General features: G+C 44.9%; 1 protein-coding gene across 6 annotated transcripts in view; it reads left to right on the forward strand.

Annotated features, from left to right (window-relative positions):
• MIA2 (MIA SH3 domain ER export factor 2) overlaps positions 1-25,621 on the forward strand; it is a 221,091-nt gene that overhangs the window by 87,023 nt on the left and 108,447 nt on the right. For all 6 annotated transcript variants that reach the window (XM_030215534.1, XM_030215535.1, XM_030215536.1 and 3 more), the window contains 2 exons: positions 12,244-12,375; positions 15,314-15,335. In XM_030215534.1, the coding sequence (XP_030071394.1) occupies positions 12,244-12,375; positions 15,314-15,335 (154 nt within the window). The remainder of the gene's footprint in view (positions 1-12,243; positions 12,376-15,313; positions 15,336-25,621) is intronic.

The following is a 25,621-nucleotide window of genomic DNA, read 5'->3' on the forward strand; positions in this document are numbered from 1 at the left end:
ACTAAAAGATAAGACGCCCATAGGAATATAATGGGCATCTTATAGAACACACTAAGCCTGTTAGTGCACCTTAGTAAAAGGACTTCCTAGTGCAGTGATGGGCAACCTTTTGAGCTTGGTGTGTCAAAATTCGCCAAAAAACCGAGCATAACTCGGGTGGTGTGTCACTTCGAGAAAAAAAAACACAATTTCGCGATATTTATAGTTTAAATAACAAAAATGTATAATTGTAATATATAACTGTATTTAATAAACCAAAAACTAATTATTTAACTTACCTACTTAGTGACTTCTTTGTTCATCTGTCAGTCGGTTTCTTTTGTTGGTCTTCATATTATTTAACTTGTGTGGGGTGCCGTGAACTAAGATAAGTGAGAGGGAGGGGGAATTCTTTAACTAATCTGCCTATTAGTGACTTTTTTGTTGCTGAATTTCATTGGCTAAATCTTCAATTGAGTAAAGCCATTGCTATATTTTTCAGGGTGCTAAAAGTGTCTGGTAATCGGATCCAGGCACTCCAAATTTCCTGGTAACTCAGATATTCTCTTAATAATTGCATCTTTATTCTGCATATCGTGAAATAGAACTGGTGCACATCTTAGGAGAGTTTCTTTAATAAATCCTCCCTCACTGAGTGCTTTTCCATGCTGAGCTATGGAGTGAGCAATGCTCAAACTTGCAGATGTTAAATTTGTAGAACCTTTTACAAATGTAAGGATGGAATTAGTTTGGCTCTTATAAAAGTGTAGCTGCCTGGAAATATATTCCTTCCTTTCATCCTCACTTTTTTTCAAGAGCTGGGAATGATTAGTTTTAAAATGTCTATTTATATTCCACGTTCTGCTTACTACCGTTTCAGTACATAGAACGCAAAATGATCTGCCATTTTTTTCTATAATGCCATACATCTCGGTCCATGTCTCTTGAAAGGGTCGGCTACTGCTACTACCACTTCCTTTACTTAACCTTGGTTTTTTATTTTTTGGGTTCTCCATCAGGGGGGCAGTGACAGAAGATAGAATTATAGATAGCCTGTTAGCCCTGCAGGCAATTAGGGGTTAACTAGCCTAACTGACCACCTTATGTAAATTAAGATGGCTGCCGCTATTTCTAATGGCGGGAAAAGGCACCCATAGCACATGCCCTCGCCTCTCCCAGCCTCCCCCTCACCTATCTCAGTAATGATGGTCAATTACAAATCCACGACACCCCAGAACAGTAGATTGGATGATGGTTGCTGGTAATGGTGATCACAGGGCCCTCAGAGATGCGTCCCCCACGGCATTCCGCTGCTCTCTGCTCCGCCGGCCGGAAGTGAGGTCAAAGATCCCCTAACGGCCAGGGCAGAGGGAGCAGCAGGGAGGGAACAAGCGGAGGACTCGGAGGGAGCCAATAGGAGCGCACACGGCACCCCCCCAGCGGGTAAACACGCAACGGGGGGGGGGGAGGTCGCGCTGCACCTGGGGGGGGGCGCATCGGCGATCCGCCCCGGGTGTCAGCAAGGAACTCCGCTGCTTCTCTGTATGCGGCCACGTGTCACCGAAAATGGCTACGCGTGTCAGTACTGACACGCGTGTCATAGGTTCGCCATCAGGGTCCTAGTGAGTTAATGATCTTTTCATAACTGAGCCAGATTAGTCTTGAATTTTTAAAACTCTTGTACTTGGATGGTATTTTTGTTTAATAGCCAACATATTTAGTTTTGAAAATAAGTTTACAAGTTTAGTTTCTGAATGCAGTATTTGACTTTTACTACATATTTATATAGTACAGTTTAGAACAGACACAAACTTTAAAATGTTTTTCCTTATATATTAGGATTTACTTGTGCGATCTTGAAATTTTATGTACCTGCTAGTATTTCTTTGTGTGTGTTAAAGATTTACCCCTCCCGTTTAGAAAGCTGCATGGCAGTGCCGATACAGCCCATTCACTTTGAATGGGCTACTACTACTACTATTTACTACTACTATTTAGCATTTCTGTAGCGCTACAAGGCATACGCAGCGCTGCACAAACATAGAAGAAAGACAGTCCCTGCTCAAAGAGCTTACAATCTAATAGACAAAAAATAAATAAAGTAAACAAATCAAATCAATTAATGTGAACGGGAAGGAAGAGAGGAGGGTAGGTGGAGGCGAGTGGTTACAAGTGGTTACGAGTCAAAAGCAATGTTAAAGAGGTGGGCTTTCAGTCTAGATTTAAAGGTGGCCAAGGATGGGGCAAGACGTAGGGGTTCAGGAAGTTTATTCCAGGCGTAGGGTGCAGCGAGACAGAAGGCGCGAAGTCTGGAGTTGGCAGCTGCCAAGCATGGCTTTGTAAAAGGGGGGGGGGGGGTAGATTTGATGGTGTGGATTGGCTACTAACTTCAGGGAACTCTTTAGCTGTGGTCCTAGTTTCCTGAAGTAGAATTAGGGTAGCTTATTTGACATAGCTTGTGACTTTTTATTTTTTTTATTTTTAGTAATACTATAGTTGTGTCTGATTATTGGTTCTTTATTATCCATTTAAAGCAATTTTCACCCATAAATTCATGAGATTTTTGCAGAGGTGAAAGTGTGTTTAAACTGATTTTCACCCTAATTTTAGTCTGTCTAAACGAAAGCAGTGCTGTCTAACTTCTCAGTTATGGCTGTGGCCCAGAATCATACCCACTCTGGTTGCTTTCATGTATGCAGGAGAGAGAAAGTGCAGCGTGACACTACTGCTGACTCTGCTTGGCATCTGTTAAGAAACTTGAGCTGCCTGATACCCACAATCCCGTGCTGTTCTAGTTTTGACTTATTAGAAACGTGGACATACTGGTACTGTGAGACTCAAAATGATTTTGATTCACGCAAACCAGTCAGTGTTCAGCAAGTGTCAGACTGTAAGGAGTTTGAACTCTGACAGACTGAGCAATGAAGTCTGAAGAAGGGGTGTGGGCTGGGGAAAATATTTTTTAAGTGCTCATGCTTATCTTCACCTCAGTAAACACTTAATATTTACATTATTCTTTTGATTTTTCTCCTATTTTTGTTCTTGAGTCTTGGAAAAATAAAGCTTGAAAATGAAGGTCTCTATTAATTATCAGTGCAAAATTGGTGATTGTTTTTAAGAAATATTAAAAAAGGTATATCAATAATTCTTGAAAGTAGCATCTGTTTGTTGGGGGTCATGCTGTTGTGGCTTAATTGATATCTGTGCATCAGTCATATCCAATTTGGATTTAGTATGTACCTTTCCCAGTAGTTCAAGGCAAGTTACATTCAGAGTTTTTATGTTCTCAGAAGGTTTGTAATCACCTGAGCAATGGAGGCCTAAGTGATTTGTCCAAGAACACAAAGACTGGCACTGGGATTTGAGCCTGGCTTCCCTGACTTTGTACTCTTTGCAAAGTTGGGGGCTGTGAGTCCAGAGAGATGCCAGTACTGGCAGCAGACACAGCTGGTCAGTGCAGGAGAGAGGCTGAAGAATGCAGTGGGCAGAATGGAATGAGAGTCCTTGGTTGGTGGGGGCAGAGTGAGTATTGGGGTTGAGCAAATCTGCCCACATGTTTTGTGAATACCAGCCAGTTGTAGGAATTGTGTGTGTGGTAACAGGTGTGGAGGGGCATTTAAAAAAAAAATGTCTGTCTCAACCCCACCCCCCATCCTGCTCATATCCTGGGATTTTATATAGCGCGATGTAAGTTGCATATGCAAATCCAGTTGTATTCTGGATTTTTGCATGCAACCTAGTTAATAAGCCAATCAGTTCCAATAATTGCCACTTAAGCAATTTTTGACACCAATTGGTATTAATTAGAATTGATGTGCAGAACTGTCTAAGCGTATTCTATAATGTGATGCACATAAATTCTAAGTCGTATAGTTGAAAAGGGGCATGGCCATGGAATGGGTGGGCCGTGGGCATTTCTAAAATCTATGCTGTGGTTATAGAATACATCCAGTCTATGCGTAATTTAGGTGTCTGTATTTACACCAAGTTTTACTTGGTGTAAATGTCTGTGACTAAATTTAGTCGTGCGGTCGGGCGCTCAGCGTATTTTGTAAACGGTGCAGAAATTTAGGCTTATTCTATAAAGTATGCTTAAATTAAGGTATACTTTATAGAATATACCCAGGCGCCGATTTTTTTAGGCGTGATATATAAAATCTAGTGCATAACATCCAAAAAACCCTGTCTATCTCAAAGCCATAATTGAGCAGGAAAAATGTCTAGATTTCCCTGTTTGATTATGTCTGTGAGATGGACGTTTTTGCACTGAAAAAGTCTAAAACGAATAGTCATTTTCCAAAGCTCCTTAGTACCTCTTCACTCTTATCTCTCCCTACACTTTTCCCTGAGGATTTTGTTCATCGGGTAAATCTATCTTAACTGTATCCTTCTCCTTCACTGCCAACCCCAGACTCCATTCCTTTTATTTTGCTGCTCAGTTCAAAGGCTAGGGTGAGAAATGGATTCTCTGTAGATTGACACCATAAAGGAATGGTGGGGGAAAAGACCTCAGATGCCTGTGAAGTCCTCAGAATGCCGTTATACTATCAAATTCCAGCATCCAAGTCACAGTTCCCAGCTTCTATCATTGGTCATAAAAACCCCCAACCAAACCAAGACAATTTTTTTATCTATGCAAAAAATCTTCAACTGTGAAAATATTGTAACAAATTCATAAGGCTAAAAGTTGAACTTAGCTTTGTATGGCTTCTTAGTGTCCAGGCTCAATGGTCGCCAGCACTGAGTTGGATGGACAGTCAGTAACTTAAAAGAAGGCGCAGCAGTATCTGGTCCCCTGAGGAAGCCGAACGGTGAAACGGGTCCCCGTTGGGATGATGTTTCTATTGCCCTACAGTGCCATACTATAAGAAATTCTGAAGGTGCTGTTATGTTCTTAAGAATTTTTGGCAAGGAATAAATACTTGGGGTAAGAGGATTCTGCATACATAAGCCTTAGGTATGTAAATATTTTGCATGAATGCTTGACCCACATATTCCTTAATTTCTTCCTGCAATCAAATTTCTGTCCAATTTACAATATACAGTCTCATCTTGCAATTGGGACAAAGCTTCCCTAGTATATATGTTTACTGATTGAAGGGTAATCTCACCTCCTTTATCAGCTGGCAATATTGCCAGATCTTTATTGTCACTTAATTGGGACAATCCTTGTCTTGCTAAAGATGTCTCAACAACAGTCTTTGTTCCAATCAATCCAAATCTCTAAAGACTAGTTTCTGAAAAATCTTAATTTCTGAAACTGGCGCTTTCTGGAGGAGTCCGTGTAGATCACATTTTAACAATGAAAACATATTGCAAAATCTGGATACCATCAAAGTACTTCTGTAAATGCAATTTCCTCATACATTTAAACAAAGCAATACACATCTTAAAAGAATCATAAGGTACAATGGGTACAAAAGTCAATCCCAATTCCAAAATACTTTGAAAGTGGCAGATATCATGCTGTGGATGCCCAATAAGGATCACTGATGATCTTGATCCCTTCTGGCCCAAATGTTGGGGCTGATTGACTGATCTTGAAATCCAACCCGCGTGGATCCCTGGCCCCAATTCGCAGGTTTATGTTTGGACAAAAAACCCAGATCACTACAAGTAGTAAATCTCTCAACCTCATCCTCGGTGGAATCAAAGTCTTCTGATGGATAAGTAAATGTATTATGACAATCTGTTTTTTTATGATCGATCCTTATTCATGGATAAACAGTTTTCAACTGGTAGTCACACTCGTCCTGTTTATATTTAATTTTATCTTTCTTTATAGAGTCTTTAAGTATATTCAACTTGTTTAATAGATCCTGTCAGGACTTCTCATATTCACTCACCATGGAAGGTGATGCTTTCAATTTTTCCTCCATGACTCCTATTTCATTTATCAACTCCTCCTCTACCTCTGTTTTAGGTTAAATAATGAGCAAGATGAGATCCTTGCTATATTTATTCAAGGATCCCATTCCATTTAGTAAGAAAACTCGTATCAAATATTTTAAGTTCCAAACAAACCCGCAATTCTCTCTGATTCCTATGATTATGAATATACTGTTCTGTATCTCTGCTCTTATGGTCCTGTTTCTCAGTTCTTCCACATAAGACCATGGTGTAGGAAAAGTGGTAGACCCATTCTCATCCAATCCAGCCATATGTTGTAATATGGCTGCTTCCTGGTCTGCTGTATAGCTGAACTCTCCAGATTCTTCAGACGCCATGATGATAGACTGTGAATGTGATAAATCCAATTTCAACAGTCCGATCTTCAATTGGTGGGAGCACTAAATATAAACTGCAAAAAAGCCCAGCACCTTAATCTGTGTAAACACAGGGAAAGATTAATTAATACGATCTCAGCAGGACTCTCTTCACACTAGGTGTAGCCTAGTGGTTCACTGATATTGTCATTGGTCAAATATCAAACTTTTTAATCTTCCGTACAAAACCTTTTTCTCACTTTTTCAACATCTTTTTGAAAGGTATAATAAAAGCTACTTAGCTTAAATTATTCAAGGACCTGTCACCAACATGGTCTGCCTTTTGCCACAGTCGCAGATATCATATCTGATAGAGTATCCCTGTTTTGCATATTGACTCTTGACATGCTAATTTACGTAATGAGGTGATTTATGGTCCTCCAGGTGGTCCATTAATTTTCTGCACCTGCTGGAAACTGCTCAGTTGCTTTAATACCCATGATAATCCTAGTAGCAAGATCACAAGCCACACCTACCTCATCTCCTTATTGGTAGTTACATGTGTAATGTTAATTATTTCTGTTGTGATAGTGACTTAGTGTTGATTTGTTTTTCTTTATTGCCACAGTATGACTGTAGAGAGGCTGTCTGATATCATCTGTTATTAGCTGCTTCCCCTCTGACTATCTGCAGTTCTGAATGTCTGATGTTATTTTAGTAAGGAGTAGACTTTCTAGTAAACATTTTTTTTTCTTTTTTAAGTTGGCAGGCCTGAATGGGATGAGCCTCCACATCTGCAGATCTGGTTTGAGAAATGGTAGTGTAGGCAAAAAGATGACAGATCATAGAATTACTGTTTAGCTGTATGTACAATACATTACTGTAAATTGTGCATTAATATATGGATAGGCGATATAAATAAATATTTCTAGATCAGGGATAGGAAAACCTTTTAGGCCTAAGGGGCACGTTGGGAGCTATGATTGGGATCAGTAGGGGTCTGGGGTCTGCCCGCCAAAGTCTGAGGTAAGGAGAGGCAGAGGTACAAAGAGCTAATAATTTTACCCTTGCAGGAAAAGAGATGGTTAATATTTGCACCAAGGTCCTGCATTCCTTTTCATTAGATTGTGAACCCTCCAGAGATACTTGAATGTAGCATTGCTTCAATAGCTTTCAGGCTTTTAGACAGTATAAGTTTTTATGTCGCGCTTTACTTGTTCTATATTGGATGAATCTCTTTATAAAGATGGTCAAGGAATCCCTATAAATAAGTATAAGAAATTAAACTTTAAAAATCCTGCTAGATCAGTCCACAAGAATGGGTTGTGTCCTTTCCGGACTCACAGATGGAGGTATGCATCACCTGTATAAGGGCTGGTGCAGGCTGGAATTCCTCAGTATGTCTTTACTTAGCAGATGGCAGGTGGGTTGGTGCAGTAGGACACAGAAGATAGGCCCGGTTTCTTGAGGTGCAGCCCATAGTCTGCTACCTTTAGGTTGAGTCCCAGAGCTTTTAGCTCCTGAGGTTCAGTCCGTGGACTTTACCTCAGTGGAGCCAGAAGCTTAGCAATCTTGCCCCAAGCCTTAGTCCACAGACTTTGGCTCATTGTGGTATCCTGGTAGCAGACCCTATGGGGCCACTACCAGCGGTGGAGGTGACAGTTACCCTCTCAATTGGGTCCCCCCCTTGCCCCCCCAAATGGGGACTACTTCTTATTCCCTTAGTCTTTGATTTGAAGAATAAAGATTGGCTTCAGAAAGCCCGAATTTTGCTGGGCCTGCAGGGGCACAAAGTTTTTCAAGAAGGAGGAAAGTAGACCTGGCATCCTTCTGCTAAACCCACTGTATCCAAGCCAGAAATAAAGAATGAAGGTCCGTATTTTACCTCCAAGCAAACTAGCCTCCTAACACATGGACCGCAGCTAATGAAAATTAAAACTAAAAATGTGCCACATTAGAGTGACAGATGATAGCCTCTTTGTGGAGTTACATAGTAACATAGTAGATGACGGCAGAAAAAGACCTGCATGGTCCATCCAGTCTGCCCAACAAGATAAACTCATATGTGCTAGTTTTTTGTGTATACCTTACCTTGATTCCTAAACTCCTCACACATGGACCGCAGCTAATGAAAATTGAAACTAAAAATGTGCCACATTTAAGTGACAGCCTGTCTGTGGAGTTATGACAATCCTTAATGAGCTCTACCACTATGTTATCCAAGTCTGTCAGTGAGGCTGTCTCTTCCTATAATACTATTCTCTCCTCTGGATACTCTCACTCCTCCCATTCCCCGTTCTGTAAAACGTACCAAACCCCAGCCTTGGCTGACCTCTAGAATCCGCTACCTACGTTCCTGTGTCCGCTCTGCCAAACGCCTTTGGCTGAAATCCCGTGCCCATGCTGACTTCATACATTTCAAATTCTTGCTGACCTCCTTCCAGTCTGCTCTTTTACTTGCCAAACAGGACTAATACATCCAGTTGACAAATTCTCTTGGCTCAAACCCTCGACATCTCTTTGCCACACTGAACTCTCTCCTCAAAGTGCCTTCACCTCCAACCCCCCCTTCGCTTTCCCCCCAGACTCTGGCTGAGTACTTTCATGATAAGGTTCACAAGATTAAACTTGAATTCTTAACCAGGACACCTCCACCTCTCCTTCTCTTAGTCCATTCTCTCAACCCTCCAACCCCTGCCTCCTTTTCTTCCTTTTCTGAAATCACTGAAGAGGAAACTACACATCTTCTTTCCTTCTTGAAACTAACTACTTGTTCCTCTGATCCTATTCCCACCCATCTACTTAACACTATCTCTCCTATTGTCATCCCTTTTATCTGTCATATCCTCAATCTTTCACTTTCCATTGCGACTGTTCCTGATGCCTTCAAACATTCCATAGTCACACCACTCCTTAAAAAACCTTCATTGGACCCTACCTGTCCTTCCAACTATCACCCCATCTCCATCCTCCCTTTCCTATCCAAGATACTTGAACATGCTGTTCACCGCCATTGCCTTGACTTTCTTTCATCTCAAGCTATTCTTGATCCTCTTCAATCTGGATTTCGCCCCCTTCATTCAACTGAAACAGCGCTTGCTAAAGTCTCCAATGACCTGTTCCTGGCCAGATCCAAAGGTCTCTATTCTATCCTCATCCTTCTCGATCTGCTGCTTTTGACACTGTTGATCACAGCCTACTCCTTGATACGCTGGCCTCACTTGGATTTCAGGGCTCTGTTCTTTCCTGGTTTTCTTCTTATCTCTCCCAGCATACCTTAAGTGTATACTCTAGTGGATCCTCCTCTACTTATATCCCACTGTCAGTTGGTGTACCGCAGGGATCTGTCCTAGGACCTCTTCTTTTCTCCATCTATGCTTCTTCCCTTGGTACTCTGATCTCATCCCATGGTTTTCAGTATCATCTTTATGCTGATGATTCCCAGATCTACCTCTCCACACCAGAAATCTCAGCCGAAATCCAGGATAAAGTATTAGCCTGCCTGTCTGACATTGCTGCCTGGATGTCTCAGCGCCATCTGAAACTAAACATGACCAAGACTGAGTTTCTTATCTTTCCCCCTAAACCAACCTCTCCTCCTCCCCCATTCTCTATTTCTATAGATAACACTCTCATCCTTCCTGTCTCATCAGCTCGTAACCTTGGGGTCGTCTTCGACTCTTCCCTCTCCTTCTCTGCACATATTCAGCAGACTGCTAAAACCTGTTGTTTCTTTCTCTATAATATCACCAAAATTCGCCCTTTCCTTTTTGAGCACCCTACCAGAATCCTCAACCACACTCGTATTACCTCTTGCTTAGACTATTGCAACTTGCTTCTCACAGGTCTCTGACTTAGCCATCTCTCTCCTCCTCAATCTGTTCAAAATTCTGCTGCACGACTAATATTCCGCCAGTGTCGTTATGCTCATATTAGCCCTCTCCTCAAGTCACTTCACTGGCATCCTATCCGTTTCCACATACAGTTCGAACTCCTCTTATTGACCTATAAGTGCATTCACTGTGCAGCTCCTCAGTACCTCTCCAACCTCATCTCTCCCTACATTCCTCCCCGGGAACTCCTTTCACTGGGTAAATCTCTCTTATCTGCACCCTTCTCCTCCACTGCTAACTCCAGACTCCGTTCCTTTTATCTTGCTGCACCATATGCCTGGAATAGACTTCCTGAGCCTGTACGTCAAGCTCCATCTCTGGCCATCTTCAAATCTAAGCTATAAGCCTACCTTTTTGATGCTGCTTTTAACTCCTAACCCTTATTCACTTGTTCAGAACCCTTATTTTATCATCCTCACTTGAATATTCCCTTATCTTTTGTTTGTCCTGTTTGTCTGTCCTAATTAGATTGTAAGCTCTGTCAAACAGGGACTGTCTCTTCATGTTCAAGTGTACAGCGCTGCGTACGTCTAGTAGCGCTATAGAAATGATAAGTAGTAGTAGTAGTAGCTTGTCGTACCAAATTTACAGACCTAAATTCCTGCTAGACCAAAACCAAATCTGCAACTGAAATTGGCTGCCCATAAACAACCCCCCCATTCCCTCCCTTACACCTGATCAAAATAAATCCCTCTACCAAGCTGACCCCAGGCCTGGGGAAGTGTTATTGGGGGGGGGGGGGGGGAGTGAGTTTCAGGTTTCAGGCAAAAATGCGCAGGCATTTTCAGCAAAAATCTGAACCTGGATTTTCGATCTGGGTTCAATGCGAAATCTGAAACTGAAATTCAGTTGGCCTCTGATTCCTTCTAAAAGCGTTAATTTGGAACATTCTACCATATAAACTATTGTGCAAGATCATAACTACATTACTTTCACTCGCAGTGCAAAAAACAAAAAAAAAACCCAGCCAAACAAAAAGTAGCCCCCCACCAGGAGTACCTGATGATCTTTGGTGGTCTAGTGGTATAGTCAGGGCACGAGCAATGCCCTAGTTTGGCAGCCTGACAATCCTTGGTGGTCTAGTGGTGTAGTTGGGGCAGGAGCAATGCCACAGTCCGGCAGTCATTTTGGGAGCAGAGCTGGAATGAGCAGTAGTAACTTGGGATCGCTCCTGCTCCAACTATACCCTTTGCCCATTAGAGATTATTAGCTAGGCCTAGGAGGTGGGGGAACCTGGAGGGGGGGTTCTGGGAGGAGAGGCAACTCCTGTTTGGGTAGTAGAGGGAGGAAGGGAGACGGAATAAAGCACAAAATTTTGGCTTCCACTGAAAACACATGGTCATTTTTGGCTGAAACCGAAAACATGGCTGGAAATTAAAATAACCTTTTGGCTGAAATTGAAACCAGGCAGAAAAAGGATTTGGGGTTGGTTTTGACACCATAACTGAATCTAAAATTTGGTTGGCATCTATCTATCTATCTATCTATCTATCTATCTATCTATCTATCTATCTATCTATCTATCTATCTATCTATCTACACATGCACGCGCACGCACGCACGCATGCACGCACGCACGCACGCCAAAGTTGGATATATGGGACTTGAATGATAATGATGTTGCAAGATCAACTGCAGAGTGAGTAGAAAAACTGCATTATCTCCAGCCTGTTGACAGTGTCAAATGGGTCATAATGAAAGAGTTAGTAGTCTAATTTAGGGATTATTTTTATGGGGTTTTATTTTGTATTGATCCGTTTTTGGTTTAGTAGTTGTTTGATTTTGTGTGTGGTATTTTTAATATTGTTGAAGCTATATTTATTTTATTTGATATATTCCACTTTAAATCCTAGCGAAGAGTAAATATTAGTTTAAATTAATTTGCCCACCCCTGTCCTTAATGTGTTAATTTTGAATCTTCATGAATTTTTCAGTTTCAGTGAGGAAGATAAATGGTTTGTTGCTATGTCTCTACACTTGACAGTTTTACAGATAGATACAACCTTAATTGTGAACATATTATGTTCTGCAGGATACAGTTTCTCTCAGTACGTGTGCACATATGTTTTGAAAATGTGATATACTAGGACAGCTTTTACTTTTCTGTATATAAACATCTTATTTACTCTTCAGTGGACTGACAGGCTTTGTCTTTTTCTCTGTAGCTAATGGAAGCATTTTCTGAAGATCTGCAACCAGGCCCTGATCAGCATGGATTTCCCTGGGAAATGGTGTTTTGTGCTGTTATTGTTGGATTATTTACAGTATTATTATTTATCTGCAGAACCTGTCAGTCAGTAAGTATTCAGCATATTTGCTGTAAGTAAGAAAGGCATGGGCGTTTCGTGAGCATTCTGAAATTTATGTTCCTAGTTACAGAATATGGCCCAGTGCGCTTAAATCTATGCACTGGAATTTGTCACGTTTTTGTTGGTGTAAGTGGATGTGCATAGATTTAGGCACTGAAAGATCAACTAAGCGTATTCTATAATTGGTTCCTAAATCTCGGCACCGATTATAGAATATGCTTAGTTGGCACTGATTTCAGCGCTGATTTTTTTAGGCGCCATATAAAGAATCTCCCCCTTAGCGCAAAGTGATTTTTAGTGTGAGCTAAAAATGCTAGCGCACCTTAGTAAAAGACCCCCTTAGGAAGTTGCTTTTGAATAGATTAGGAATCTTATCTTTCTTTTTTTTATTCTAGATTTTCATTCTTCATTCACAAACTCATGCTATTCTGCATATCTGCTTCTGATAAATTGTTTTGTCTTTTGTTCAGTTCTTATTTATTTTTGTTGTGTTAACTCCCATAATCTCTGCTTATCCTTTAAAATCCTAATTTATCACCTTTATCTATAACCTGGGGTCCTGTGAGAACCTTGGTTTCTTAAAATATTTACTTCTTCACTATCTGATATTTGATACCAGATAGATGCTTGACCCAAATCTTTCCTAGCAGTATAATTTCACCCATAAAGAGTCGGTCTCTATCTGTATCCTAAGAAGCCTTGATATGATAGAGCTTGCCTGCAAAATATATGCATTGGTTCCAAACAGCCACTTGATCCAGAATTTAATTTTGGTAGTTTTCCTGGGTGCTGTTGAAATGAAGCGGACCTATTCTAGCACCAAAGAATCACATTGAGATGGACTTTTCCTTCAGTTTGCAGATCTCTCATCGTCTGTCTGCTTCTGTGGCTACTTTGCCTTCTTGAATACCTAAAAGTTGTAATGTTATTGAGTATGGAACCTTTGAAGTAGAATTAGTAGGGTGGTGCTGCAAATGCCTAGCACTCGCCTAGGGTTAACCCTGCAACCATCTGGAGGGTCTATCCCCAGCACTGCTCAGACCTGCTTGCAGCTGTGCATGTGTTCTGTACGCACACTCCTCCCATCAACTGGGTCCCGCTCACTTCTGGGCGAGTCTCCTGCTCTCAAGTTATTCCCTGGTGATTTCTAGGACATTGGGGTCACAGGTCAATAATTTGCTGGATGACCTTAACAAAGATCTGGGTTTTCTAGCCCATTACAAAGCATAAAATTGTACTTTGTAAATTGTAGTGCTCTCCTGTTGCCCTGACTCTCACCTACCCACCCCCATCCTGTTAGACTGTCACTGAAATGCTTTGATGTTTCACTCATATATATACTGTCATCTACCAACATTTGCTTATTTCCGATCTGACGAAGAAGGGCAACCTTCGAAAGCTAATCAAGAAATGTATTAAGTTATGTCCAATAAAAAAAGGTATCATCTTATTTTCTTTTCCATGTTTTATTTTGTTTTATTTCTATTGATTACCGGATGACCAGAATCTAGCTTCACATATTTCAAAAGAGGAGTCAGAAAGATATCACTTACAATAAATGATTTGTAAATAATCATTTAGAAAAGAAGTGAGCCAATGCACTAACTGAGATGGCACATCTACCATTAAATATGAAGGACAGTTTATAAATTGCTATTTGATCCCTCCTCTTTGGGGGAGTAAGAGGAGAGATTACCTTCAGTTGCTTTTTTTTCTTTTTAATTAAGATGTATTACTATTTGCGCTGTATCTTATTTTTTTGAACAATTTGAATGTTTATTCATTGCTTGTGGAAATTGTAAAAAAAATTTGCAGTAAATATAAAGTAAAAAAAAAAGAATTACTAGGATGACATCTATTTCAGAGTGACACTTATAAATAATTTTACTCTACAGCCATACTAGTCTAAAAAATAATTTCATCTTCTATTGAATCTGACCCCTGCCCCCACGTTGAGCTAAAGGAAGTACATAGTACTAGTACTACTACTGTAATTAAGATTTAGGTATTTTTACCATCCCAGTAATCATGCATATCCCAATAAAAGATTGGAATGATAAAAGACCAGGCCACGTAACGTATGAGAGAGGCAATTTATTAACTTACCAATAGAGCATACAGAATTAAAATAAATGTTCTCATAGGAGTACAGTTCTGCTTATACAAAAGTATTGGCTGAGACTGTCTCAAACATTTACTAATCATGCTGCTACTTATATACTGTTTCTACACAAAGCCTTTTCATAAAAGACATTACTTCATTCTTTCACTCATCATCTTTCTCTCTTATGTTGTACAGCCAAAAACTCCCTGCTACATTTCTATTATCTCATGTTCTGTTTCCTGAACTCCTGTTCACATACCATTCCAGCTACAGTCATATCTGTTAGTTTGGTCGGCCTTCACCTTTAAAACATCCCTTGAGCCGTAACCGTGCTGCTATTTCTTCACTACTATTACAGTTATATAATGCTACAAGGTATGTGTTACTTCACAGCAGGGAAGATGCCTGAATGTTCATGTGATGTTAGGCCAGCATTTCCTCTCTCCTCTGCTTACCTTATGTCCAGGAGCAGATTAGTTTATAAGGAGAACATTTGAGCGCAACTAGTACAGGTGTGGAAGATTGTTATTACTGTTGTTTTAGAAAAGCACTAGCAGAAGGAGCATCCTGTAACCTGTGGAGGTAGGTGAAATTCAGTGAGTCAATTAGTACTGAATGTGTGCTCACTTTAGGGGAGAAGATGACTCTGCTCTCTAGGAAGAAAAGCAATCGATAGGATAGGAGGCTTCCTATGTAACTGTCGCCAGCAGCTAATAGCTTCTTTGCTGAAATGAAATGCAAGTATCATTCTTTTAGAACTGTGTTTAAAATATATACACCTGCTAGAAGTAATTTGCCTGCTTTTTTTTGTTTTTCTTTCAGATTAAAAGCCGACTTTATGTAGGTAGGTGTTTTATTTTCTGTTATGGGTCTTTTTCTTAACACACAAGATATTTACAACTTGCTATCTTGGGGGATGTACTTCGTTCTTTATAAATAGTTCTCTCATTAAGCTAGAGGGATAGCATATTTGGATCTGAATAAAATAACTGGCAAACTCAAATTCTTATACAATTGAACTTCTAGGACAATCAGCAGACTTTGATGTGTTTATTATTATGTTTTCTTTGAGCTTCAAAAATAGTAGATAGTCTGATAATAAAACATATCTGGATTTCATATTTTAATGACTAGGATTCCTTACAGAGCTAATATTAAACAATTAAACAGTCTGGGAGTAAATCTGTAAGGAGCAGCCAGGAAATCATGTAAATGGCAGTATTAGTCATTTACTGTATGTGCTTAAATGACATCTTATAGGATATCATCTAGCGGAAAAGGGCACGCCATGTTTTGATGGTCTGTACTTTGCTGGTGGGTGGGCATGTGTATAGGCGAAGTTTGGGTTGAACATGAGTGGAGCACACAGATACACACACAGTTATAGAATTGCCTTGTTACAGTACTCTATAATTCACACAACTTCTGTCATCTTGGTGCGGGCATTTACACCAGCTATAGGGCTGGTGAAGGTGATTGCACCATTGTGCCAGTATTCCATATAGGAAAGCCCACTTCTCTTTATTGGATAGGCTTGAAATAGGTACCTGGTTTACTCTTACCTTAGGTCTCCTGCTATAGAATTACCTTTTGTATGTGGGGGAAAGTGCTTAAATCAAACGGGTTATCTTTCTTGGGCTATCTATCTTAGAAATCTCTCTCTCTATATATATATGTGTGTGTGTGTATATATATTTCTCCGAGGACAAGCAGGCTGCTTGTTCTCACGACTGGGGTTGACGTCCGCGGCAGCCCCCACCAACCGGAAGAAGCTTCGCGGGACGGTCGGCACGCAGGCCACGCCCACCGCGCATGCGCGGCCGCCTTCCCGCCCGTGCGCGACCGCTCCCGCCAGTTACTTTTTTTCCGCGACTGAGAGAGTGGTGCGTTTGCCTGTCTCTCGGTTCAGCCGCCGGATTTTCGACCGCGTTTACGCGGATCGTCGCTTGGATTCCCATTCGGTTTCCTCTGATTTTGTTTGTATTGTTTAGAAAAAAAAAAAAAAAAAAAAGAAATTTTTTGCGCGTGTGGAGCACGCGCTCCCCTTTTTCCCTCGCTTTCTAGCGGGGACGCCACGTTGCGGCCTAGTGGCCGCTCGGTCGGTTGATTTTTTCGTGGTGTGATTTTAGCCACCATTGCCGACTTTGACTTCGCCGACGCGATTTTTCTGTCGATGTCCTCGAAGGTCCCGAGTGGATTTAAAAAGTGTGGTCGCTGCGGCCGGCCGATCTCGCAGACCGACACCCACGCTTGGTGCCTCCAGTGCCTCGGGCCGGAGCACAATCTCAAGTCGTGCGCTTTGTGTCTCGGTCTCCGGAAACGGACCCAGGTTGCGAGGCAAGTTCTGCGGGACCGTCTTTTTGGAACTTGCGCCGGCCCCTCGACGTCGACCTCGACGGCATCGGTATCGAAGGCCGGTTCTTCGGTACCGGTATCGATGCCCGAGACATCGGCACCGATGGCAGCGACCCCAGGAGAACAGGTCCCGTCGGTCCGCCGGTGAGAGTGGGGTTGAGAGGTCGCGTGGGCAGTCGGCCCCGGTCACTCCCTCAACTCGTGAGCCACGGGACCGAACCCTGTCGGACCCGGTACCTCGAGACCGAGGGGGATCGACCTCCTCCTCCTCCATGCCCTCCGGCGCCAGTGACGTGCACCGGAAAAAAGATAAGAAGCGCCGTCACCGGGAGCCCTCGGTGCACCCTGAAGAGGAGTCGACGCCGAAGCGTCATCGCAGAGAGGAGAGATCTCCGTCGGTGGTGGAGGTACCGACGCGTCGGGGTTCCGGCACCTCGGTGCCGTCTCCTGGCCCCCAGCAGCTTCTGGCACCGACACCCTTACCGGCCCCACCGCCTTTCCCGGCAGCGGGCCTGGACGAGTGCCCCAGAGCCATCCTTCCGGGGATCCTGGAAGGGCTGATGCGCCAGGCTGTGCCGGCGTCGGGGGTGCTTGCGCCCCCGGCGCCGATGACTGTGGCGCCGGCGAGCTCTAGCCCGGCGCCGGGGCTGTCGACACCGCCGCCGCTTGCGGTGCCGGTCTCGACCGCCACGCAGGTGGAGTCCCCGTCGACGTCGATGGAGGGAGCTCCGTCCCCGCCGGCGCGGGAGTCCACCGCTCGACGACACCGAGACCTTGGTGCCTCGACGTCGAGCCGGGCCCGGTACCGGACTCAGCTACATGAGCTAATGTCCGATACCGAGGATGAGGACTCGTGGGGGGAAGAGGAGGACCCGAGATATTTCTCCTCAGAGGAGTCTACGGGCCTTCCCTCGGACCCCACGCCGTCACCGGAGAGGAAGCTCTCACCTCCTGAGAGTCTCTCCTTTGCCTCCTTTGTGCGGGATATGTCTATAAGCATTCCCTTTCCCGTGGTCTCTGTGGAAGAGCCGAGGGCCGAGATGCTCGAGGTCCTCGACTATCCATCACCACCTAGAGAGTCCTCCACGGTACCGCTGCACAATGTCCTGAAGGAGACGCTGCTTCGGAACTGGGTGCGACCACTAACTAACCCCACCATTCCCAAGAAAGCAGAGTCCCAGTACAGGATCCACTCTGACCCAGAGCTCATGCGGCCCCAGTTGCCCCATGACTCAGCGGTCGTGGATTCTGCTCTCAAGAGGGCACGGAGTTCGAGGGATACCGCCTCGGCGCCCCCGGGGCGGGAGTCTCGCACTCTGGACTCATTTGGGAGGAAGGCCTACCAATCCTCCATGCTCGTGACCCGCATCCAATCTTACCTGCTCTATATGAGCATCCACATGCGGACCAATGTGCAACAGCTGGCGGACCTGGTCGATAAGCTCCCGCCGGAGCAGTCCAGGCCTTATCAGGAGGTGGTCAGGCAGCTGAAGGCGTGCAGAAAGTTCCTGTCCAGGGGGATTTTTGACACCTGTGACGTGGCATCTCGTGCTGCGGCCCAAGGTATAGTGATGCGCAGGCTCTCATGGCTGCGTGCCTCTGACCTGGACAACCGCACCCAGCAGAGACTGGCTGACGTCCCTTGCCGGGGGGATAATATTTTTGGCGAGAAGGTCGAGCAGATGGTTGACCAACTGCATCAGCGGGAAACCGCTCTCGACAAGCTCTCCCACTGGGCGCCTTCAGCACCCGCCCCCGCGGGTGGGCGTTTTTCCCGGGCTCGGCAGGCTGCACCCTATTCTTTTGCGAAGCGTAGGTACAACCAGCCGGCCCGAAGGCCTCGTCAGGCACAGGGACAGCCCCAGCGCGCTCGTTCCCGTCAACAGCGTGCGCCTAAGCAGCCCCCTGCGCCTCCACAGCAAAAGCCGGGGACGGGCTTTTGACTGGATCCATGGGAACATAGCCGCCCTACAAGTGTCCGTACCGGACGACCTGCCGGTCGGAGGGAGGTTAAAATTCTTTCACCAAAGGTGGCCTCTCATAACCTCCGACCAGTGGGTTCTCCAAATAGTGCGGTACGGATACGCCCTGAATTTGGCCTTCCTGCCTCCAAATTGTCCTCCGGGAGCTCAGTCTTTCAGCTCCCATCACAAGCGGGTACTTGCAGAGGAACTCTCCGCCCTTCTCAGCGCCAATGCGGTCGAGCCCGTACCACCCGGGCAGGAAGGGCAGGGATTCTATTCCAGGTACTTCCTTGTGGAAAAGAAAACTGGGGGGATGCGTCCCATCCTAGACCTGAGAGGCCTGAACAAATTCCTGGTCAAAGAAAAGTTCAGGATGCTTTCCTTGGGCACCCTTCTGCCAATGATTCAGAAAAACGATTGGCTATGTTCCCTGGATTTAAAGGACGCATATACTCACATACCGATACTGCCAGCTCACAGACAGTATCTCAGATTCCGCCTGGGCGCACGCCACTTTCAGTATTGTGTGCTGCCATTTGGGCTCGCCTCTGCCCCACGAGTGTTTACCAAGTGCCTCGTGGTGGTAGCGGCCTACCTACGCAAGCTGGGAGTGCACGTGTTCCCATATCTCGACGATTGGCTGGTCAAGAACACCTCGGAGGCAGGAGCCCTCCGGTCCATGCAGTGCACTATTCAACTTCCGGAGCTGCTGGGGTTTGTGATAAATTACCCAAAGTCCCATCTCCAGCCAACTCAGTCTCTGGAATTCATAGGAGCGCTGCTGAATTCCCAGACGGCTCAGGCCTACCTTCCCGAAGCGAGGGCCACCAATCTCTTGGCCCTGGCTTCGCAGACCAGAGCGTCTCAGCAGATCACAGCTCGGCAGATGTTGAGACTTCTGGGTCATATGGCCTCCACAGTTCATGTGACTCCCATGGCTCGTCTTCACATGAGATCTGCTCAATGGACCCTAGCTTCCCAGTGGTTCCAAGCCACCGGGAATCTAGAGGATGTCATCCGCCTCTCCACCAGTTGCCGCACTTCACTGCTCTGGTGGACCATACGGACCAATTTGACCCTGGGACGTCCATTCCAAATTCCGCAGCCCACGAAAGTGCTGACGACGGATGCATCTCGCCTGGGGTGGGGAGCCCATGTCGATGGGCTTCACACCCAGGGTCTGTGGTCCCTCCAGGAAAAGGATCTGCAGATCAACCTCGTGGAGCTCCGAGCGATCTGGAACGCACTGAAGGCTTTCAGAGATCGGCTGTCCTGCCAAATTATCCAAATTCGGACAGACAATCAGGTTGCAATGTATTACGTCAACAAGCAGGGGGGCACCGGATCTCGCCCCCTGTGTCAGGAAGCCGTCGGTATGTGGCGTTGGGCGTGTCGGTTCGGCATGCTTCTCCAAGCCACGTACCTGGCAGGCGTAAACAACAGTCTGGCCGACAGACTGAGCAGAGTCATGCAACCGCACGAGTGGTCGCTCCATTCCAGAGTGGTACGCAAGATCTTCCGAGAGTGGGGCACCCCCTCGGTGGATCTTTTCGCCTCTCAGACCAACCACAAGCTGCCTCTGTTCTGTTCCAGACTTCAGACACACGGCAGGCTAGCGTCAGATGCCTTTCTCCTTCATTGGGGGACCGGCCTCCTGTATGCTTATCCTCCCATACCTTTGGTGGGGAAGACCTTACTGAAGCTCAAGCAAGACCGCGGCACCATGATTCTGATAGCGCCCTTTTGGCCCCGTCAGATCTGGTTCCCTCTTCTTCTGGAGTTGTCCTCCGAAGAACCGTGGAGATTGGAGTGCTTTCCGACTCTCATTTCGCAGAACGACGGAGCGTTGCTGCACCCCAACCTTCAATCCCTGGCTCTCACGGCCTGGATGTTGAGGGCGTAGACTTCGCTGCGTTGGGTCTGTCTGAGGGTGTCTCCCGGGTCTTGCTTGCCTCTAGGAAGGATTCCACTAAAAAGAGTTACTTTTTCAAGTGGAGGAGGTTTGTTGTTTGGTGTGAGAGCAAGGCCCTAGAACCTCGTTCTTGCCCTGCACAGAACCTGCTTGAATACCTTCTGCACTTATCAGAGTCTGGCCTCAAGACCAACTCAGTAAGGAATCACCTTAGTGCGATTAGTGCTTACCATTATCGTGTGGAAGGTAAAGCCATCTCTGGAGAGCCTTTAGTCGTTCGATTCATGAGAGGCTTGCTTTTGTCAAAGCCCCCTATCAAGCCTCCTACTGTGTCATGGGATCTCAACGTCGTCCTCACCCAGCTGATGAAACCTCCTTTTGAGCCACTGAATACCTGCCATCTGAAGTACTTGACCTGGAAGGTCATTTTCTTGGTGGCAGTTACTTCAGCTCGTAGGGTCAGTGAGCTTCAAGCCCTAGTAGCTCATGCTCCATATACTAAATTTCATCACAACAGAGTAGTGCTCCGCACTCACCCAAAGTTCCTGCCGAAGGTGGTGTCGGAGTTCCATCTTAACCAGTCAATTGTCTTGCCAACATTCTTCCCCAGGCCGCATACCCGCCCTGCTGAACGTCAGTTGCACACATTGGACTGCAAGAGAGCATTGGCCTTCTACTTGGAGCGGACACAGCCCAACAGACAGTCCGCCCAATTGTTTATTTCTTTCGACCCTAACAGGCTAGGGGTCGCTGTCGGGAAACGCACCATCTCCAATTGGCTAGCAGATTGCATTTCCTTCACTTACGCCCAGGCTGGGCTGGCTCTTGAGGGTCATGTCACGGCTCATAGTGTCAGAGCCATGGCAGCGTCGGTGGCCCACTTGAAGTCAGCCACTATTGAAGAGATTTGCAAGGCTGCGACGTGGTCATCTGTCCACACATTCACATCACATTACTGCCTCCAGCAGGATACCCGACGCGACAGTCGGTTCGGGCAGTCGGTGTTGCAGAATCTGTTTGGGGTGTAAATCCAACTCCACCCTCCAGGACCCGAATTTATTCTGGTCAGGCTGCACTCTCAGTTAGTTGTTCTTCGTAGGTCAATTTCTGTTGTACCCTCGCCGTTGCGAGGTTCAATTGACCTGGGTTATTGTTTTGAGTGAGCCTGAGAGCTAGGGATACCCCAGTCGTGAGAACAAGCAGCCTGCTTGTCCTCGGAGAAAGGGTATGATACATACCTGTAGCAGTTGTTCTCCGAGGACAGCAGGCTGATTGTTCTCACCTACCCTCCCTCCTCCCCTTTGGAGTTGTGTGTTTCATATTTTATTGCTTGTCATTCAACTGGCGGGAGCGGTCGCGCACGGGCGGGAAGGCGGCCGCGCATGCGCGGTGGGCGTGGCCTGCGTGCCGACCGTCCCGCGAAGCTTCTTCCGGTTGGTGGGGGCTGCCGCGGACGTCAACCCCAGTCGTGAGAACAATCAGCCTGCTGTCCTCGGAGAACAACTGCTACAGGTATGTATCATACCCTATATATATATATATATATATATATATATATATATATATATATATATATATATATATATGTGTGTGTATCTCTCTGTCTCTCTCTTGTCACCAGAAACAAAAATAAGATTTTAATGAATTCTGTTACAGCAAATAATTTGTAATACAACTGTCCAAACCACATCCTTTTATGTGAAAAAAATAAAAAAGTTACAGAAGTTCAAATGTAACGTTTTCAAACTGTTTATGAACCTAAGACATGAAAAGTTGCCCATTTTCAACATTTTGGATTTGCTACTTTAGTCACCTTTTCCCAGAGATGGTCTGTGTGTGTCTGTGTATATATATATTAGGGTTACATTTTTAATTGCGATTAAAGTTTGACTATAGCTTCATGGATTTCTTTGACTGGCTTCAGATCCCCACCAGGGAAGGTATATCTAATGTGGGGTGAGGGTGGAGAGGAAATGTGTCCCCCCTCCCCCCCACATTAGATATGTTAGAATTGGTAAAAGATGGCCGACAGGTAGGGACCCCAGGTGAGGAGCTCCCGAAGTCCAGAGGAAACAAAATGTACCTGGACCACTGTGCGCTGTCTCCAACCGGACCGGAATGGACCGGAGCTAAATCGGAGCGGGTCCGCAGTCGAACCGAGAACTGCGGGACCGCGGGGAACAGCACAGCACAGGTGAGCAAACCCAAGACTGGCCGGGACGGCCTGGCCGTAGCTGACTTTGATATCCCTGCATACTCCCAACCAGACCATACGGCCCGTCTGGGACTGGCTGAGCCTGTCGGATCGGCCCAAGCCTAGGGGACCGAACTGAGAAATGGTCCATAACAAAACAGGATCGGAGCCAGTCGGGATCCCTGGAACGGAGCGGTGCCGCGGCTCTCTGGAGCGAATAAGCGAGCCGACCGCAGCTGACCTCGTGGCCCGACACATCAGACCGGACAGACCCATCCGAACTGGCTGAGCAACGAGCGGCCGAGTGGCCGAAGCTGATTAATACTTTCGGCCCGCCGTAACCCAGAACGGATTGGCAAGGCTGCTTGAGGATTGAGTAGACCTCGGGATGAGGCGATCGAGGAGCTCCGGGACGGGCAGGCGGGCACACAGGGGAGACTAGAGACGGACGGGCACTGTTTGCCTGTCGTGTCCCAGGGCGGAGCGGGAAGCGGTGACGGGACCGACGATCTCGCGGAGAACTGTTCCCAAAGAGGCTATTCGGGTCTCTAGACCGGAGCCCAATCGGGGGCTGGCGAAAATAGGCTACAGAGACCTTCTTGAAGAGTGGCTTCATCGTCCACATAGGACCAGACAGGCTCACTTCCAATAATAGCCTATGAGACCAACGCAAGACCTGCAAGCAATCCCTCTAAGAGCACTTGGATGATGGCAACTCTAAACAGGGAAACAAAAACCAACTAACTCTGCTCCCGTGCTTCTTCTAATAGATTGGACAGGTACATTTCCTCACCAGATTAACTAAACACTAAACACAGCCAAAATGCATCCCAACAAACTACTCATGCTAATATACTTCCTACCCTTAATCTACCACATATGGACTACTCCCAACATAAGCAACAATCTTCCTACAACATACAAAGACCACAGACAACCCTTTAACAGTGCAACAAACCAAAGGAACAATAACCAACCAAAATTAAGAACAAACTCACATGGAAACAACCAACATAAAGAGAAGAAAAGATACAACAAAAACAAACACCAAGAAACCAGACAAATAATAAAAATCAACACAACCAAATCCCAAACGGAACCCTACAGACAAATCCACATGGGATACACAAACGCCAGATCAGTGATAACTAAAACAGCGACTCCAACAGATTGGATCATCGCAGATAGACTGGACCTCCTATTCATCACTGAAACCTGGATTCATGATCTTAAAGACCCTATAATCCTAGATCTATGTCCACCGGGATACAAAATTATCCACTGGTCAAGAAACTGAAAAAGAGGAGGAGGAATAGCAATCATATACAAATCCGAGTTCAACATTACAACAATAACCGAATCTATTCTACCGCAACTCGAAATCGCTTCGGTAAGAATTAGCCACCCAAACCTACAAGAACACCTCACCGCAGTCTTGCTTTACTGACCACTAGGCAACTGGCATGAATCCCAAACACACTTCATGGACTTCATCTCAAACACCTGCGTCTCTAGCTCAAATATCATCATAATAGGAGATATCAATCTACATCTCGAAGATCTCAATTTAACCAGTACCCGAGAATGCGCGGAGTTCCTACAATTATGGGATCTTCATAAGACACACACACAACCTATCCATAAAAAAGGACACACTCTAGACATCATCACATATAACTTTGATCTCAACACAAACCTTATACTAACAGACACAAAATGGACACCCGCACCATGGTCAGACCATTACAAAGCAAACATCTCCTTCCAATGGCGAACAAAAGGACTACCGAACAAACAAGAACGCAAAACGTATACCACGAGAGGAAAAATAGATCCGGAAATTTTCTGGCAACAGATCTACCACAACGATTGGTCAATAAAAACAGATACAAGCCAATTCCTATTAGAATGGGACGACAGATGCAGATTCACACTAGACAACATTGCTCCAACCCAAACAAGAACCTCACACAGAAAGAACTCAACGCCGTGGTTCAATGAAGAGCTGAAAAAACTTAAAATACAAGTCAGAAGGTTAGAACGAGCTTGGATTAAGAAGAAAGACGACACTACACATAACGATTGGAAGCAACTTCACAGAAAATACAAATACACCATAAGACAAACCAAAAGACTACATTACAAAACCATAATCGGACCAAACTACGAGGACACACATAAACTCTTCCAACTCGTGAACAAACTATTAGATACAACACCAGTCACCACCAATAGCAAAGACACTCCTGGAGCAGACAATCTCGCGAGATACTTTAACGAGAAAATAGTACAACTGCGACTTAAAATACCGACCAGCACCATCGACTACATTGAACTCCTCAATTGCCTAGATCCAACCCCTGACTTGAAACCACACAAAATCTCCCCAATGGAATGTTTTTTGGTAAACGCAACCAAATAAACTACAAAACCAAAAATAAGAACTAACTGTCTGCAAATAGCAAAACCTTTAGTTTTTCATTACACATCGGTTTGTTGTACATATTCATGATGTGATATAATCTTATACTTGTATAAGGGAACCCTCGGAAGATACCACTTATAAAGACAATGTCATTAAATCTTTTGCCTAGTGGCATAGCATCTCTTCATTGGGCTATCCCTTAATTCATTTTTTGTAAGTGCTATTGCAAACACGTAAAAGTGCTCAAACTACACGTGCTCTAAATAATAATAAACTTATC

Source organism: Microcaecilia unicolor, chromosome 9 (genome assembly GCF_901765095.1).
Source record: "Microcaecilia unicolor chromosome 9, aMicUni1.1, whole genome shotgun sequence".
In the NCBI taxonomy this organism is placed as follows: Eukaryota; Metazoa; Chordata; class Amphibia; order Gymnophiona; family Siphonopidae; genus Microcaecilia; species Microcaecilia unicolor.